The 17,658-nt window shown below is 43.4% G+C and overlaps 1 protein-coding gene across 1 annotated transcript; it reads left to right on the forward strand.

The window, feature by feature from the left end:
* Positions 1 to 1,551: 1,551 nt before the first annotated feature.
* LOC308681002 (rano class II histocompatibility antigen, A beta chain-like) lies at positions 1,552 to 13,619 on the forward strand (the record flags this gene model as incomplete). Its single annotated transcript, XM_081349524.1, has 4 exons — positions 1,552 to 1,777; positions 1,854 to 2,115; positions 12,269 to 12,405; positions 13,600 to 13,619. Coding segments are annotated over 4 exons (645 nt in total), but the record flags the coding sequence as incomplete, so codon positions are not given.
* Positions 13,620 to 17,658: the final 4,039 nt, after the last annotated feature.

A 17,658-nucleotide genomic window follows, 5' to 3' on the forward strand; every position in this document is an offset into this window, starting at 1 on the left:
CTTCTTGTGCTGATTGGATGATTACCTGAACATGCTCCTCCCGAACTTTGTTACATAAAACTTCATTTTGTTGTATATTTTCAGTGTTTAGAAGTATAGAAAATTTGAAATTAGTCTCTTCAGGTGTTTCGTTGATATCTTTATATTCTTATTTTTCAACCTGTTCCGATTTTTCTGTTATCTATGACGTTTTGTGAACAATTACGTCACAGTATTTGCAGCGGAACTGCCAAATAAGGACATCGACTACCGGCTCAACACTTCGAGCAATCCGCCATTTTTATTTCTCGCTACGATTTTGTAGTCCAAGCTCAAAGATGCAGAACTTACGAGAGGGTAAGTCACAATGTTCGGTTGTTGGATGTAGTAACCCACACACTTCATTACACCGTCTCCCAGCATCAGAACCTCTTCGAAGTGCCTGGTTGAGTTTTATTTTTAACGGAAATGTTTAACGGAACCCATAAAGTCATTTTTGTGTGCGCGAACGCGAAGCACTTCAAGGATAACTACTTCAGCAACAACGGGGTTTTTCCTGCATTGAACTTGTTTTAGCACCCGCCAAAGCAATTTTTTTGTCCCGCCAAAGTCTTATTTGACTGGTGAGTAATGTAGATGAACTGCCGCGCTTGTGACAGGGCGCATGTTTAACTGAAAGAACGAGCAGAGAGAGAGAGACCCGGTCGCGCGCGCGCTCTCTCTCTCTTCCGAGCCAGGCGAAAGTGTAAACAAGACTTCACCGTCTCCAAACTAGGCGCTGTCTTGCTCTCTCTCCCTCGCACATATTAATCAAAATAAATCGACACGGTGGTAAAAGGTCGGAGGACCAAAGTTTCATGTGGAGCATTCGGAGATATTTTTTTCCTGAATTACCATGTGAATTGTGCTAAATAAGTTGCCTTATCTTTTCTGAAAAGCGTTCCGGGCATTAAGCTGACATAAAACAACAAATGAAAAAACTATCCAATGATGAAATGTTTTCTGTGTTGACACAAATCTTGGATGTCCAAAAGTTTCTTGGATGTCCAAATCGTATCTCTGCTATCAAACTACAAAAATGGCCGCACGGGGTGGAGTTGAACCAAGTGTCACCTCTGCAGACTGGAGAGCGGGCGGGGTATGACGTGTCTCATTTGCATTTAAAAAGACCGCACCAAAACAAGTTGCTCTCAGACGCACATCAGAAAAAGGGTAGAAAAGGGGCCTGTGGAGCTATAATAATGAGGAATTCAGACCCAAGCATTGCAGTTCCGCTTATATAGACCACAAATGTATGATTTATATGTAAAAAGGAATGATTTAAAAGCATGATATGTCTCCTTTAATATAGTGATGAAATAGTTGAATGTTAACTTTCTTTGTACTGAAAATGCCATTTAAATTGTAGATACAAATATCTTTACTCTGAATTTTTTGGTTTACAAATATGTGATTTTTTGCAAAGATGTATCAGAACATGTTGTATTATTAAACAGTCAAAAGGTTTGTTAGCTGCTGTTTGTTGTGTTTTAGTTAATGGACATTATGGATTCATCCTAATTCTGTCGTGTACTTGGTTCTCTACAAAATGTTGAGCTCATCTACTCAATATATTATGACAAAACTGAATTGCTGAGATTTAACAGTACTGAAAATAAAGTTGTTGCGTACACTGAATATGCAATGAAATGGGCGGATGATTTTAATAAAAAACCTGAGTGGCTACATAAGGAGGCAGAGAAAGTCATTGCCGATTGCAAGCACTTTGGGCAATTCCTCCCTATAGAAGTAAAAACAGGTGAGCATTGAACACTAAAAACTTTTTGAAACCACACATGAATCACAACACAAAATTAACTTTATCATGTCTACAGTAAAACCAGAAGTCATCGTCAGGTCAGTAAGGCAGGCCAGTGGTAAAAGTCAAGCCATGTTGATCTGCAGTGCCTATGACTTCTACCCCAAACCCATCAAACTGACGTGGATGAGAGATGATGAAGCGGTGGCAGCTGATGTGACCTCCACTGAGGAGCTGACTGATGGAGACTGGTACTACCAGATTCACTCCCACCTGGAATACTTTCCCAAACCTGGAGAGAAGATCTCCTTTGTGGTGGAGCATGCCAGTTCTCATATATATAGGCTATATATATATATATATATTTAGATTAATTATATATTATATAAAGATTATATATAAAGATTATATATATATATATATATATATATATATATATTATGATGTTTTATCATCATCTGATTTTAGGTATCCTAAATATAAACATATATAAGAAATGAAACATTTGTAATTCCTATTTTATATTTAAAAAGTGAAATTCAAGTGACTCATTGGGTTGCTGGTTACTATTGCAATTTTATCTCAAGGCTTAACTGACAGAATTGTGTGCGTTGCATAACAAGCCATTGGCCTGACATCGTCATACTCAGAATATGAGTCTGATACTGCTCCATTGGGCTGTGATTATGGGGCGAGTTTGGTTTCAACCGAACCAGGAAAGAAAATTCCTCTGCACTCAATTGGATAGACCTACAATCAATCAGAGCAACGGAGTAAGTGACGTATGTTCTTCATTCATCTTTCCAAACGACAAATGCCTTGGCCGCGGTTCTCTGTTCCTCTTTAAAATTAGATGCGATGGCGGAATCTACACATCTCATTTCTCCAGCGGCAGTCATCTTTGTTGTAAACCAGAGGGGCAGGGTTTCAGAAAACATTGAAGCTTCCCCGGGGGCCGCCATTGATTAGCAGACCATCACCTGCTGTTAGCATTCCATTGACTCCCATTCATTTTGGCGTCACTTTGACAGCGAATAACTTTACATCTGAGGCGTTTAGAGACTCCATTTGTCCATTATTTATTTCTAAAGAAACACGAAAATGTATAAAAGGCTCCGTTACCTTGTATCTTATGTTATGGCCCAGTAGAAACAGTTTTTGTAAAAATAGGCTAACGATTACGTCATAACCACGCGACTCTCTGTTGCACAGTAGAGAGATTACCGAATAGACAGGAGGAGAAGCTCGCAGGCAATCGGGGGGGACGTGGAGGCATAAAGTCCGATAAAGTCAAGGGAGAACCCCATAGAGAGTCATAAAGTTGCTCCTGCTCCTAGCTCATGGACAGCTCCTACTCACACTCTCCGTCTCTGCAAGTTTCGGAAGGGAATGATTCAGATTTCTCTTGGCACAGCTACTAGAAGACAGACAGTTTGCTCACGTCACATCTACGTCGTCAAGCTCAGTTTGAGTCTGCGCAGTACGCTCAGCCATCAGGAAGTGAGTGCTTCTAATTGACTTCACTTTTCTACGTTGAATCATAGATATCATATAATAAAGGCTAGATGTCTCGCGCGCGCTGCTGGCCTATGGAGGTCGACGTCCGTACACGGCAGCCATCTTACCACAGGGTGCTCGCTCACTCGTAACATGGTGCATGTACGTTTAAATAACCATAACTTGCTCAATTTTCTACCGATTTTCAAACAGTTTGGTTTGTTATAAACGTCAGAGATGTAGTTATAACACTGCATACATATGAATAATTATAACAATGGACTTCCATATGAAAGAATTATAGCCACGTTAATAATGTTTGTAAGAAACCAAACCATTTGTAAATCCGTCAAGACTACATTATGTTACTGTTGATCATCTGTCCATCATCGTATAAAGCCCGCCCTGACAATTTGATTGGTCCGAACAGCTCTGGTTCGAGCATAGTTGCTCCCCAACAGATCAAGTCCAGACCGAACTTCCCGACCTCAAATGTTGTGGGCGGGGCTAAGTTTGGCTGGCATCCAGGCTAACGCCGGTTTCACACTGCACGCGGTTGCAGTCTGTCGATCCGTTCCAGTTGCGGTGCGTATATAGCTATGCAGCGATCGTTTCCGCACTGAGTCTATTTTTGCTGTGCTGCACGCGCTGAATTAAAGTGACAGCGCATATTTCGTGGTCAAAATGAACACAGATTGACCTGAAAATGTAATAATTTCACCATAAATGCGTTTAATTAAATAAAATGTAGGCTAGTAATCTCACCATAAATGTATTTAATTAAATACTACTTTTTTCACAGTCATCTTTTTTCTCTACTTTAAGAACTGGGTAAAGCAAGGTTCACGAGTTCACACTTACAAATAAGTCAGATAGAATAAATGCGTATTTGGCGTGCTGTCCGAGGAGAGGGCTCCGGGCTCGGTATTTGGCCCGAACCCAGAGTACTCCCCCGTATTCCTGGCTGTGAAAGAACAAGCCGAGAGTGAGGAGTCGGGGTGGTGGAGGGATGCTGAAAACTGTCAAGGAAGTTAGATGAGTTGACAGAGTGAATATTTATATGCTTCCTCTCATGCTGATAGGGTAGACATGGTAATTGTTTGATGAGTTGATTGATTGATTGCTTGATTATTTGAACGTGCTCCTCCCGAACTTTGTTAATAAAACATCATAAAACGTACTTGGTTACTTACGTAACCTCGGTTCCCTTAGAGATAAGGGAACGAATACTGCGTTGCAAACGCTGTGGGAAAACTCCTTTTCTCGAGAATATTGAAGCCTTTATTTTAAAACGCATTGCTGCAGCACAGGCGAGAGCATCAGCCTCGCACGAGCGAGCTGATAGGCTGTGCAGTGGGCAACTGCACGAACCAATGGCGGATCGGCAGAGGCGCGCGAACCAATCAGGGCGCTTGGCACACTGCCAGTGTCAAGCGCGCGAAACTGCACGTGACCGTAGAATATAAATATAGAGAATAATCCGCCATTTGACAGGTATAATCAACTGAAGCGAAAAACACCTGACATAAGAGAAATAGCACGGCAAGGCAACGCAGTACTCGTTCCCTTATCTCTAAGGGAACCGAGGTTACGTAAGTAACCAAGTACGTTCCCTTATGAGAACGTTCTCTCGTACTGCGTTGCAAACGCTGTGGGAACGCTATTTAAAACGCCGTGCTATTAATCTTTTGGCCGCTCTGACTCACAAGTAGTTCCGGGAAGTTACAGAATAGCCAGGATAAACGAGACCGAACATCGGGCCCAGAGATTATCCAATAATTAAGATCTGGGCCAAGGGCCAGATTAACTTAACCACAATTCAAAGTGACAGCCGTGTGTCCAATTTCAAAACTAGTCTGGGTCCACAGAGCCAGGGTCTAGATGGAAAAAACACACAATTGTCCTGGATAGGAACACTCACGTGTTCAGGTCTAAAGTCAGACTGGGTCCGCAGAGCCAGGGTCTAAACAGAAAGAACTCGTGCCTGCAGAGCAGGAATATCTAAGCTGTAGAATTTAACAAATGTGGACGGAACGGACCAACCGGCCGCCGCACAAATGTCTTAGATAGGAAAACCCATGTGTCCGAGTCCTACAGTCAGTCTGGGTCCGCAAAGCCAGGGTCTAGACAGAAAGAACTCGTGCCTGCAGGGCAGGAACATCTAGGTTGTAGAATCTCACAAATGTGGACGGAACAGACCAGCCGGCCGCCGCACAAATGTCCTCAATAGGAACACCACTCGACCAAGCCCACGAAGAGACGACACCTCTCGTGGAGTGAGCTCTAACACCTATGGGACAAGAGAGGCCCAGTGAGGTGTAAGCCAGAGCAATGGCGTCAACTATCCATCTGGACAGCGTGAGCTTAGAAACAGGAAGGCCCTTGGTTCGGCCCCCGAAACAAACGAAGAGCTGTTCAGACTGTCTGAAAGAGGCCGAACGCTCCAGATAAATTCTCAAAGCTCTGACGGGGCAAAGCGTGAGAGAATCACTGTCCTCTTCAGAGGAGGGAAGAGCTGACAGAGAGATAACCTGGGCTCTGAACGGAGTTGAGAGCACCTTAGGCACATATCCATGTCTTGGCCTAAGAATGACCTTGGAGTCATTAGGACCAAACTCCAGACAGGAAGCGCTAGTAGAAAGCGCCTGCAAGTCCCCTACTCTTTTAACTGACGCCAGTGCTAGAAGCAGGGCGGTTTTCAGAGAGAGGGGCTTGAGATCTGCCGACTGAAGTGGTTCAAAGGGAGGTCCCCTAAGAGCCCGCAGGACCAGAGAAAGGTCCCAGGCCGGTATAGACGGTGGCCGAGGCGGGTTAAGCCTTCTGGCGCCCTTAAGGAAACGAACTATAAGGTCGCTTTTACCTAAGGAGGCTCCGGCTTCCAATTCGTGAAAAGCAGCAATGGCTGCCACGTACACTTTGAGAGTGGAGGGGGAGCGACCCGCATCCAACATCTCTTGCAGAAAAGAAAGCACTTTTGGCACTTCACAAGTGTGTGGGTCGAGGTTTCGAGCTAAACACCAGCTGGAGACAGACTGCACTGACCATTTAAGGTGATAGAGGCGTCTAGTAGACGGAGCTCTAGCCTCCATAATAGTGTTCAGGACACCCTCTTGAAGATCCTGGGGTACCCGTTGAGTGGCCATACATGTAGGGCCCACAAGTCGGGACGGGGATGCCAGATTGTCCTGTTGGCCTGAGCCAGAAGGTCGCACCTCAGTGGAATTGGCCACGGGTCTGTTACAGACAGTTGCATCAACTCTGGGAACCAAATCTGGGTCCGCCAGAGGAGCCACCAAGAGAACCGCGCTTTTGGTGTTCCTGATCCGTTCGATGACCTGAGGGAGCATCGAGACCGGAGGAAACGCATAGAGAGGAAGGTTGGGCCAGTCGTGGGCCAACGCATCCCTGTTCTTTGAAAAGAAGATTGGGCAGTGACAGTTGTCTTCTGAGGCAAAAAGATCTACTTCTGCCTTCCCGAAGACCTCCCAAAGCAGGAGAACTGTCTGAGGGTGGAGAGACCATTCTTCTGGGGGAACTCTGCCCCGAGAGAGCATGTCTGCTCCTGTGTTCAACGTGCCTGGCACGTGAGCTGCCCTGAGCGAGCGCAGGTTGGTGTGAGCCCATAGTAGGAGCTGCATGGCTATGGCAAACAGGTTGCGGGACCTGAGGCCGCCCTGGCGATTTATGTAAGAGACCACCGACATATTGTCCGTTCGGACCAGCACGTGGTGTCCAGCCAGGTGTGGGAGGAAGGTTTTTAGGGCTAGAAAAACTGCTCTCATTTCGAGGCAGTTGATGTGTAGGCGTTTCTCCGAGCTCGACCAGAGGCCGGAGGCAGGCCTGCCCTCGTACAGAGCTCCCCAACCCGAGTTGGAGGCGTCTGTTGAAATCACCCTCCTCTCTGAGACCACCCCCATGCTTACGCCCTGCTGGTACCAGCTGGCGTCTTTCCAAGGGGCCAGGGCTTGAACACAGCGCTGGTCCACCTTGATAATCAAGTGGCCTGAGTGCCAGGCGTGGGGTGGCACCAGAGGTGCTAGCCACAGCTGAAGAGGACGCATACGCAGTAGGCCGAGTTGGAGTACTGATGATGCAGAGGCCATCAGGCCAAGGATCCTCTGAAACGTTCTGAGGGGTACATAAGAGCCCTCTGTGAACGATGCTGCGAGCTGCTGAATCGTTAGAGCACGGGCCGGTGTGGGCCATGGTCTCATAAGTACGGAGTCGAGAACTGTTCCCAGGAACGTGATACATTGGCTGGGCAACAGAATACTCTTGGCAAAATTGACCCTGAGCCCTAGACATTCCAGATGTCTGAGGAGCCAGGCTCTGTGAGTATGTGACTCCGCCTCTGACTGAGTCAATATGAGCCAGTCGTCGAGGTAGTTCAGGATGCGCATGCCCCGCTGTCTCAGGGGGGAGAGAGCTGCATCCATGCACTTCGTGAATGTACGAGGTGCCAGTGCCAGTCCAAATGGTAGGACTGTGTACTGGTATGTCTGCCCCTCGAAGGCGAATCTCAAGAATGGCCTGTGGTGGGGGTTCACTTGAATGTGAAAGTAAGCGTCTTTTAGATCTATTGAGAAAAACCAGTCGCCTGGGCGAATTTGCGCCAGGATGTGTCTGGTCGTGAGCATTCTGAACGGCCGTGACATGAGAGCCTTGTTCATGTCTGAGATCTAAAATGGGTCTCAGGCCGCCGTCTTTCTTTGGAACAAGAAAGTAACGGCTGTAAAAACCTGACTCGCTCTGAGAAGGGGGGATCTTCTCGATGGCCCCTTTGGCCAGCAGTCTTAACACTTCGGTGCGGAGGACATGACTCAGTGTGCTCCTTACCGTGGTTTGTATAACCGCGCGAAAACGCGGTGGTCTGCGGGCGAACTGAAACGAGTAACCGCGCTTTATGATGTTCATTACCCATTCTGAAACTCCGGGGATAGCTTGCCAAGCTAGAGCCCGCAGAGCCAGAGGCATTATCATATGCTCTCATTGACAAATGCGGAACAATTAGTTCATGCGTTCATGACCTCAAGGCTAGATTATTGTAATGCTCTACTGGGTGGTTGCCCTGCACGCTTAATAAACAAACTACAGCTGGTTCAAAACGCAGCAGCTCGAGTTCTTACCAGAACCAGGAAGTATGACCATATTAGCCCAGTTCTGTCAAAACTGCATTGGCTCCCTATTAAACATCGCATAAATTTTAAAATATTGCTGATTACTTACAAAGCACTGAATGGTTTAGCTCCGCAGTACTTGAGCGAGCTCTTAACGCATTATAGTCCGTCACGTCTATTACGATCTCAAAATTCCGGCCAGTTGATTATACCTAGAATATCAAAATCCACTGCTGGCGGTAGATCCTTTTCCTATTTAGCACCAAAACTCTGGAACAGTCTTCCTACCATTGTCCGGGAAGCAGACACACTCTGTCAGTTCAAAGCCAGATTAAAGACACATCTCTTTGACCTAGCTTTCACATAATACATTATAGACTTCTATAATTTAATGTTATGCTGCATAGATTAGGTCAGCCGGAACCGGGAACACTTCCCAAAAATCCTGATGTACTCGTTACATCATGAGAAGAATGGCATCTACGCTAATTTTAGTGTCTGTGTTTATCCCAAGGTTTTTCCTGCAGCCTGCCGGATCCAGGCCGTATCCAGATCTGACGAAGGACCTTCACCTGGACCGATGACAACGCAGTGCTGAAGTGCCAACTAGTCTCTCCCTATGGAGGATCCCACTACCACTCTACAGATAAGGCGTTGTCGGGAAAATTCGTCTCGCGTTCCTAGACCCCAAAGCAACAAATAAAATAAAGTTCCTTATCAAAATTTATAAGGAAAGACAAGTATTTTGTTTAGGCTTGGCTTGTAGGGAATTCCAAACCTGCGTATATTCTAACGCACATAACTATAGAACCCATTCTAAATGCGCATGTGACCGCCATCAGCGTTTCTCACAGGTTCGCGTTTAAAGTCTGTGTAGAGAGAATGGTGTCGTCTTAGCGGCCCCTAATTTAATAACAAATGATCGTTGCGACGGAACCAAATCAATTAAAACTAACTTTAGATGGAAATAACTTAACTCTGCTGTAAAGCCGAAACAATCTCTGTTACCTTAAAATATACGCTTATCTCTGTAAAGCTGCTTTGAGACAATCTACATTGTTAAAAGCGCTATATAAATGAAGATGACTTGACTTGACATATCTGGAACGCCCGGAGTTGGGGGTTCGAACGTACATGTATGTGAGGGAGAAATTTTGCTCGATTTGTGCTTTTTGTGGGTCGCTGTTAAAACAGCGTTTGTGTGCAGGGGTGCGTGACAGGTGACGGGCCCATGTACAGCATTTAAAACTGCTCCAACCGCCTGAACTGAAGAGGGGGCTGAGAGTAGCACTCGAGCGATCTTCGGGGCTGGTCTGGCCGCGGTGGGACAATGACCCCTCTTTATGCCGGTTAGGACGGCTTCTTGGGCTCGTGATCGAGCGTGAGCTTCGGCCGCGGGCCCTGAAGCTTAGGGAACGGGAACCGCTTTGCATGCTTCAGGCGCTGGCTGGTCTCAGCCACTGGGCGGGGCTGGAGGACCTGTGAAGCTACCCTCTCAGGTCGCGGCGTGCTCTTGGGGCGCCGTTGGACCGAACTGGAGCGTTTTGGTAGAAAATGCTTCATAGCGCTGGAAGCTTTCTGAGCCTCAGTGAAGCGTTCTGCGAAGCCGCTGACAGATGGGGCGAAGAGACCAGATGCTGTGACTGGAGAATCGAGGAAGGCGGTCTTGTCTGCGTCCCTGATTTCAGTCAAAGTCAGCCACAGGTGGCGCTCTAAAACAACCAGGCTGGCTATGTTGCGGCCCAGGGCTTGAGCGGTGGTCTTTGTGGCCCGTAGCGCCAAATCCGTCGCACTTCTGAGGTCCTTAAAAGTGTCTGGGTCAGGGCCTGACTCGTCCATGGAGCGGAGGAGCTTCGCCTGAAACACTTGAAGGGTCGCCATGGCGTGAAGAGCAGAGGCGGCTTGACCGGCGGCAGCATAAGCGCGGCTGGCAATGGCCGAAGTGGTTCTGCACGGCTTGGATGGGTGCACAGTCTTAGACCTCCAACTTCCTGCAGTGGGAGGGCATAAGACAGCGACCGCTTCCTCCAGTGGGGGGAGACACACATAACCTTTTTCGTCAGCGCCGTCAACAGTGGAGAGCGTTGAAGAAGCAGATGAGCGCGTTCGCGCTGAAAAGGGCGCGCGCCAGCTTTTAGTGAGCTCCTCGTGGACCTCAGGCAGAAATGGAGCGGCGCGCTGACGAGGGGCCTGTTGGCGCCCCGGCAGGTACCACTCGTCGAGGCGGCTTCTGGCAGGCTCGGCTGGGGAAAGCCAGTCGAGTCCCAACTTGTTGACAGCGCGAGACATGACACGGAAGAGTTCGGCGTCGATGTTTGCTCGAGTGTCAGAAGGATCTAACTGAGAGGGGGGGGGCGGGGTCCGCGGAGCCCGACCAATCCTCACTCTCAGATGCCGCCACAGAAACTGCGTCGTCCATATCTTCAGCAGATCCGCCAAAAGAGACGAGTCCCGCCGCTTCAGACGAGGGGCGTTGGTCGCTCTGAGAGAACAGAACTGGAGAAGAGGGCATGGGCGAAGCACGTGGAGAAAGGCCCGGCGTGCATTCGCTAAACTCACCGCGTTCAGGACGCCTCTGATCGCACCGCTTCTTCCTACGGGGCTCGCGGGGCGCCGAAGATGGAAGATGGGCGGAATCACTCACCGACGAAGCGAGCGCGAGTCTCGAGCGGAGAGTAGAAACAGGCAGCCCGTCGCAGAGAAGGCAGCCGCCTTTAGTGAGCGCTGACTCGGCGTGCTCAGGGCCGAGACAGGCAGCACACTGTGTGTGTCTGTCAGACACATGCAGGGGAACCCCGCAGGATTCGCAGATAGAGAGCGGCATTTGCAACAACGCCGCGCGCTGTGAAAACAGCGATTTTGCTCTTTTAGAAAGAGAGAGAAAAAGGATACTCGTCGGATGCCACAGGGAAACGCTCAGCTGGCAGATGCCGGGATGCGAAGCTGTTCCGCTGGACGGCTGTTCGACGACGAGCGGCTTCTTTATCCGGAGAAGATCAGCGACAAGGTGAGTCGAGAGCTGAAGGAGATTAAATCTGTCAAATGGCGGATTATTCTCTATATTTATATTCTACGGTCACGTGCAGTTTTGCGCGCTTGACACTGGCAGTGTGCCAAGCGCCCTGATTGGTTCGCGCGCCTCTGCCGATCCGCCATTGGTTCGTGCAGTTGCCCACAGCACAGCCTATCAGCTCGCTCGTGCGAGCCTGATGCTCTCGCCTGTGCTGCAGCAATGCGTTTTAAAATAAAGGCTTCAATATTCTCGAGAAAAGGAGTTTTCCCACAGCGTTTGCAACGAAGTACGAGAGAACGTTCTCGTAAGGGAACTACAATTTACCTTAACAAGGCGACATAATGAACAACACTTGTCTCATTCGTGGAGGTGGAAAAACAAGCTCTTTGTGACATGCAAGATTTATTGTAGGCCTATTAAAATTTAAATGCAAAAGAAAAGGCATGAAAGTCGGCTGTTTTTGTCCATTTTAAGTTTTAATTTAAAATGTTTGCGATTTTAATATAATGCATTATATTGGTTAAATATTTGACCACTTGCTTGAGCAACTTATAAGTAGAAGTAATGCATGGAATAATAGGCCTACGTTGTATAAATTGTGTTTAAACGTGCATACGTCCATTAAAGAGTGTATATGTGTACAAAGAGAATTCGCAATGCTGACAAAACTTTTTTTAAATAAAAGATGCTGCATAAATAAAAATAGTAAGTAGGTTTTTGTGGTACAGCCGCGGATCAGTTACGCACTGCAAACGCAGCATAGGCCTATGTGAAAGCACTGTAGCGCATGCTGCTCCTGCACCGCATACACACTGCACACGGAGTATGTGAGAAACGGGCGTAACAAAACATTGAATATTTCAGCACAATTTTATCTTATTTTGCAGATTCATCTCTGTCAGAATTTGACAGGAATAAGATGATAACTGGAGCTGCAGGGCTGGTTTTGGTGGTGATCATGGCAGCAGGAGGGCTGATCTACTACAAAAGAAAACACACAGGTTGGTGCAGACACACACTCATATGCACATTTTCAAAACAAAATTGCAATAAGGCATTAGAAATATCATGGTTACTCCATTTTAATTATGTTGTAAAATACTTATGATTTCAAGTTCATGTCCCTTCATTTACTAGCACACATTATATCAGCTGGAAGTCAATACATTATATACACTGAACAGTGGCACATCAGAGTGAACATTGAGTAACAGACTGTGTATCAGCTTATTAAAGACACTGAAACCTTCCATAAGATCTTCAGAGGCACCAAACACAACCAGTTCAACTGCAATGCTGGTGTACACAACTGTTTTATTGATTAATCAAAGAGAAAATTCTCATCTGGTTTGCTCTATAATTGCACTTTTTTTGTTGTTGCAAAGGTTAATTCAAATGCATCCATGCATGTTTTATGTTGATTCATCGTCTACAACCTAGAGGGTATGATATCTCAGTGAAGATACACTGACAAATACTTTATGGATGAAAGTACAGTGGCTCTATTCTAAATCTTTTTTAAGGTGCACCACCAATGACAGCTGAAGAAATAATAGAGAATTCAGTAAATCAGGTTACATGTAAATGTAACTCCTATTGATTTTCATGTAGATTAATTATAAATACATATTATGAATTTGCAATATTTACAACAATGTTTTACCAGCAAGATGACGACAATGGTAATGGTTTTTGGTTTCGTTTGATTTTGCAAATATATGCCAGATATATGACAGTGAGTTTTGATATTAAGTCTGATAGACACAATAGAATGGTCGAGTTTATACTAAGAAGCATGAGGAAGTTTGGCAGAATAAATTCCTGATCTCTGTAATGCATGCAGAAGTATGTATTCTTTACACAAAAACAAAAACGAGGAAGTAAAAAATAAATAAAAATAAAGAAGTACAGAAAAGCAATGTTACAGTTGGATCATAATATATAGGTGGGAATTCAGGGTGATTGGGACACTTTTTACCGTTGAGATGACTTGGAAAAAGTGTCACAACCAAACTGAAAACACCATAAAGATTATATAAAGTCAATAATCTATTTGGAAATATAAATACAATAAATTTAGAAATATTATTTGGAGGAATACACAACTAAACCTGCAGGACTAACTTCTGATGCTAACCTGCCAAACCTTCTTCACACTGTGGTGATCAGTTGTTATTCCTATTATTGTTCTATAGATGGCAGCAGTATAAAATAGACAGATGACTATATAGAGGTCGAACAATAGAAGGGGAGTGCTTAGGGAATAAAGGCTACATGCCAGTTTGTACATTTTATTTTCAGTGTGTTTATTAAATGAACACAACACACACCATCTGAGAAGAGTCACATTATGTTGGCCACAAACTTGAAGATTTTAAGCCTGATTTTGTAGCAACCGACTTTTTGTCCATATCATTTTAGACCATAGGCGTATCTTATCTTATAGGCTAAATATTATGTAAAGTCAGTAAATACATTAAATATATATAGTTATGTGAAAAATATTGTGCAGTCACTAGAATGTAACAATAATTTCTGGTCTGTGATAGAAGAGCTGACAGATTAAATCTACTGTCAAAAACTACAATAACTTTCTTTCATTTGTTAGCCTATGTTAAACTATTCTGATGGAAATGCTGAACTTAGTAGCAAGACCAATACTAGATGTTTTAAAATATAAACAAAAATATGAATTGCAGAATTTTATTTTATTTTTGCCACCAGAGTATGTCAAATGACCATTACTGATTTGTTTTTATAGAAACAAAAATCTATCATTAAGTTGACCAGTAGAGGGCGCCAATAACCAGAATTTATGAGGGCAACTCAACATGCTGCATGTAATATGTATCTATAAATATAAACCATTTAATACTATTTGCCAATTGCTTTATTTTTTTATATAAATTCATGATTTAATAAAATCATCCATTTTCAAGATTTTATTAAAACCACATTTGACTCCTAGCAATTACAGCTATAACATCAACCACAACAAACAATTTTGCTACTAATCTGACATCGATATCTCATCAATATGACCATGAAAGGATAACTGTTTGAAAATATATGTTCATTGTTTTAAATTGAGCAAAATATGTGAGACGAGCAGAGGGCTGTGATGAGTAAATTTATGGATGTTTTTTTTTCAATTACAGTACATTTCTGGCCCTGTGGAATTTCAGAAAATAAATTAGTCTAAAATATCCTTTTCATATTTTCACTAGTTTTATTTATCCTCTTTTTTCAAACAACACAAGGATATCAGACATTTATTAAAATTATTTCTCATGGATGATGCAGATGTAGATTATTTATAGAAACAGGGGGAATATAGTGTGTATTTGAGCTACAGCAGATTTTGCAATGCAAATTTTCATGGCATCTGTACATGACAAAATAACTAACAACAGTGTCAGTGTTGCTGTATCAGAACCTATATCCATTTTTTCTCTTTGGCAATAAAAACTGCTCCAGTGACCAAACCCAGCAGCCCAAGAGCCAGACCAACTCCACAGAACACTGATGGACCGATGCTGGGCTCCTTTATCTCTACATCTGCACAGACACAAACGTTTGTGACATTCATCATGTGATTCTAAAAGGAAATAGATGTGAATAATAAATAAATATCTACCCCATGTTCTGGTCTGAGGTTGTTGAAGGGCTTTGTGCTCCACAGAACAACTGTAAACGTCTCCTTCCTCTGGAATGAAGCTCAGTCGAGAAAATACATTAAGTGTCCCATCGTTGTTGGGATAGTATCTGCTGACAGTTGATCCATCTGTCACGTTCACATTGTTCTTGGTCCACAAGACTTTGACAGGTGGAGGGAAGAATCCAGAAACCAGACAAATCATGGTATTTTTGACATTTAATTTCATATCGTTCCTGGGGTAAATTGAGGTATAGGGGAATTCTGAAAGATATTAGATTTTATCACTGTTTTGTTTAATAACCATTCTCTTTAGACAGTAACTGTGTGAAAAAGACATCTTACCAAGAGGAGGTTCAGATATATTAAGAGAGAGCGTCCTGAAATAAGCATCTTTGCACACAGGTGTTAATCCAATATCAGTGGGGGAAACATCTTGTAAGGGTATTGTATCAAAGCCAGCAATACCATATACAATATCAGGCACCGTCAGAACTAGTTTTGCATCTTCTAAATCCATATATGCAGCCACTTCAGTATCATAAGTGAAGAGAATTTCGTTACTACCAGCTGATCCACTGCATGATTCAATCACGCCATATTCAGGATAACCTAAAGATTTCAGAATTGAAAAGATTTGTTACATATCACCTAGAAAAGATTTTTAGTTCTAGTAGTCTAACTCAAATTCTTAAATCTAACCAAAATAATAATAACAATTTTATATATATATATATATGAGTTTATTTGCACTGCAAGTGAAAATAAAATTCTGCATTTATTTCTGCAATAAACACAATAAAACAACAACTCAAGCTTTAGCAGTATTACAATGGAATCGCTCTTTGTTCATAGAAGGATTATCATATATTGATTCCATATCAGCAAAATTATCATTAATGAATCACATTTTAAATCACATTATTAATTCAAAGTTTTAGAATTTGTCCTAAAGCTTTTACTTACTTTGACCTTCAGTATATGGCAAATAGGCAATGAAAAATGCTATTCCGCAAAATGATCCAAGCATGTTTGTTCACAGAAGTGAGTCGGTTTTGGATCCTTACACCTGTGGTGCTGTGGTCAGTCATGAACTTGATATTCTGGTATTGATATGATCGTGGCTCAAGTTAACCACTCAACCACCAGAGGTCACCGTCAGCAGAATTTTGACTGTCTCACTCATTATGACATTCAGTCAGTCTTGGGTCGGTTACAGTGGAACTGGATTTAGGGCTGTTAGTTACTTAAATAGTTATATACCTGGAGAAAGCTATTTATTAGCGTTTATATTTATCTCATTGATGGTTGCTGGATTGGAGCAAAGCTTTTTCGTACTTTGACTTCTGCTTGTTATAGCCTGCTGTGGATTTGGATAGTTTTGCTTCAAGTCAAGTCAAGTCATCTTCATTTATATAGCGCTTTTAACAATGTAGATTCACTCTCAGAAAAAAAGGTACAAAAGCTGTCACTGGGACAGTAGGCCTACCCTTCAAAAGGGTTCTAATATGTACCATTTAGGTAATATGTACTCGTTTGGTACCAATAGCCTGTGTACCTTTGAGGGACTTATATGCACTACAAAGGTTTTGAAAAGGTACCGCCACAGTAGTGACAGCATGTGTACCTTTTTTTCTGAGAGTGTTGTTTCAAAGCAGCTTTACAGAGATAAACGTACAGTATAATTTAAGGTAACAGAGATTGTTTTGGCTTTATAGCGGTTCTTTAATAAAGTTATTTTTCAGCTAAAGTTAGTTTTGATTGATTTGCTTCCGTCGCAATGATCATTTGTTATTAAATTTGGGGCCGCTAAGACGACACCATTCTCTCTACACAGACTTTAAACGCGAACCTGTGAGAAACGCTGATGGCGTTCACATGCACATTAAGAATTGGTTCTATAGATGTGCGTTTGAATATAGCTATGTGCGCAGGTTTGGAATTCCCTACAAACCAGCCTAAACAAAGTACTGGCGTTTCCTTATAATTTTTGATACAGAATTTTATGTTATTTTATCAATTCGGGCTACGCGAATTGAGTTTCCCGACAACGCTTTATCTGTAGAGTGGTAAAGGGATCCTCCATAGGGAGAGACTATTTGGCACTTCAGCACTGCGTTGGATCGGGTTCAGGCGAAGGTCCTTCATCAGATCTGGATGCTGGATACGGCTGGTTGCGGGAAAAGCTTCAGCTTCATTGGAGATCTCTACACATGGATGATAACCACTCGTCTTAACCTGCTTACAGTTACAGTATGATTTCCTTCAATAAAAAAATATTTTTTTTGTAAAATTTTTAAAACCAGACTGACTTTTTGGATACTGCGAAGAATAGTCTGTCATGTGGTAGTGTGTGTCCATACCAAAAGAAAATGAATAATAAAATCCCGATAAAACAGCATTAATCAATAAACTTTAACAACATAGTCAAAGCACAATAAATGAACAACTACAACTTTTTTTTTTCTTTTACCTGATCTAAAAATATATTTTTGGAAGGTTTTTTTTTTTTTTTTACATATTTTGCACTTTTGCAAATGTATACGTCATCTGTACACGACAACAGAACAAAAAATACATTCTGCATCTGTCACATTTA

Source organism: Scardinius erythrophthalmus, assembly GCF_964197995.2.
Source record: "Scardinius erythrophthalmus genome assembly, chromosome: 20".
NCBI lineage: Eukaryota > Metazoa > Chordata > Actinopteri > Cypriniformes > Leuciscidae > Scardinius > Scardinius erythrophthalmus.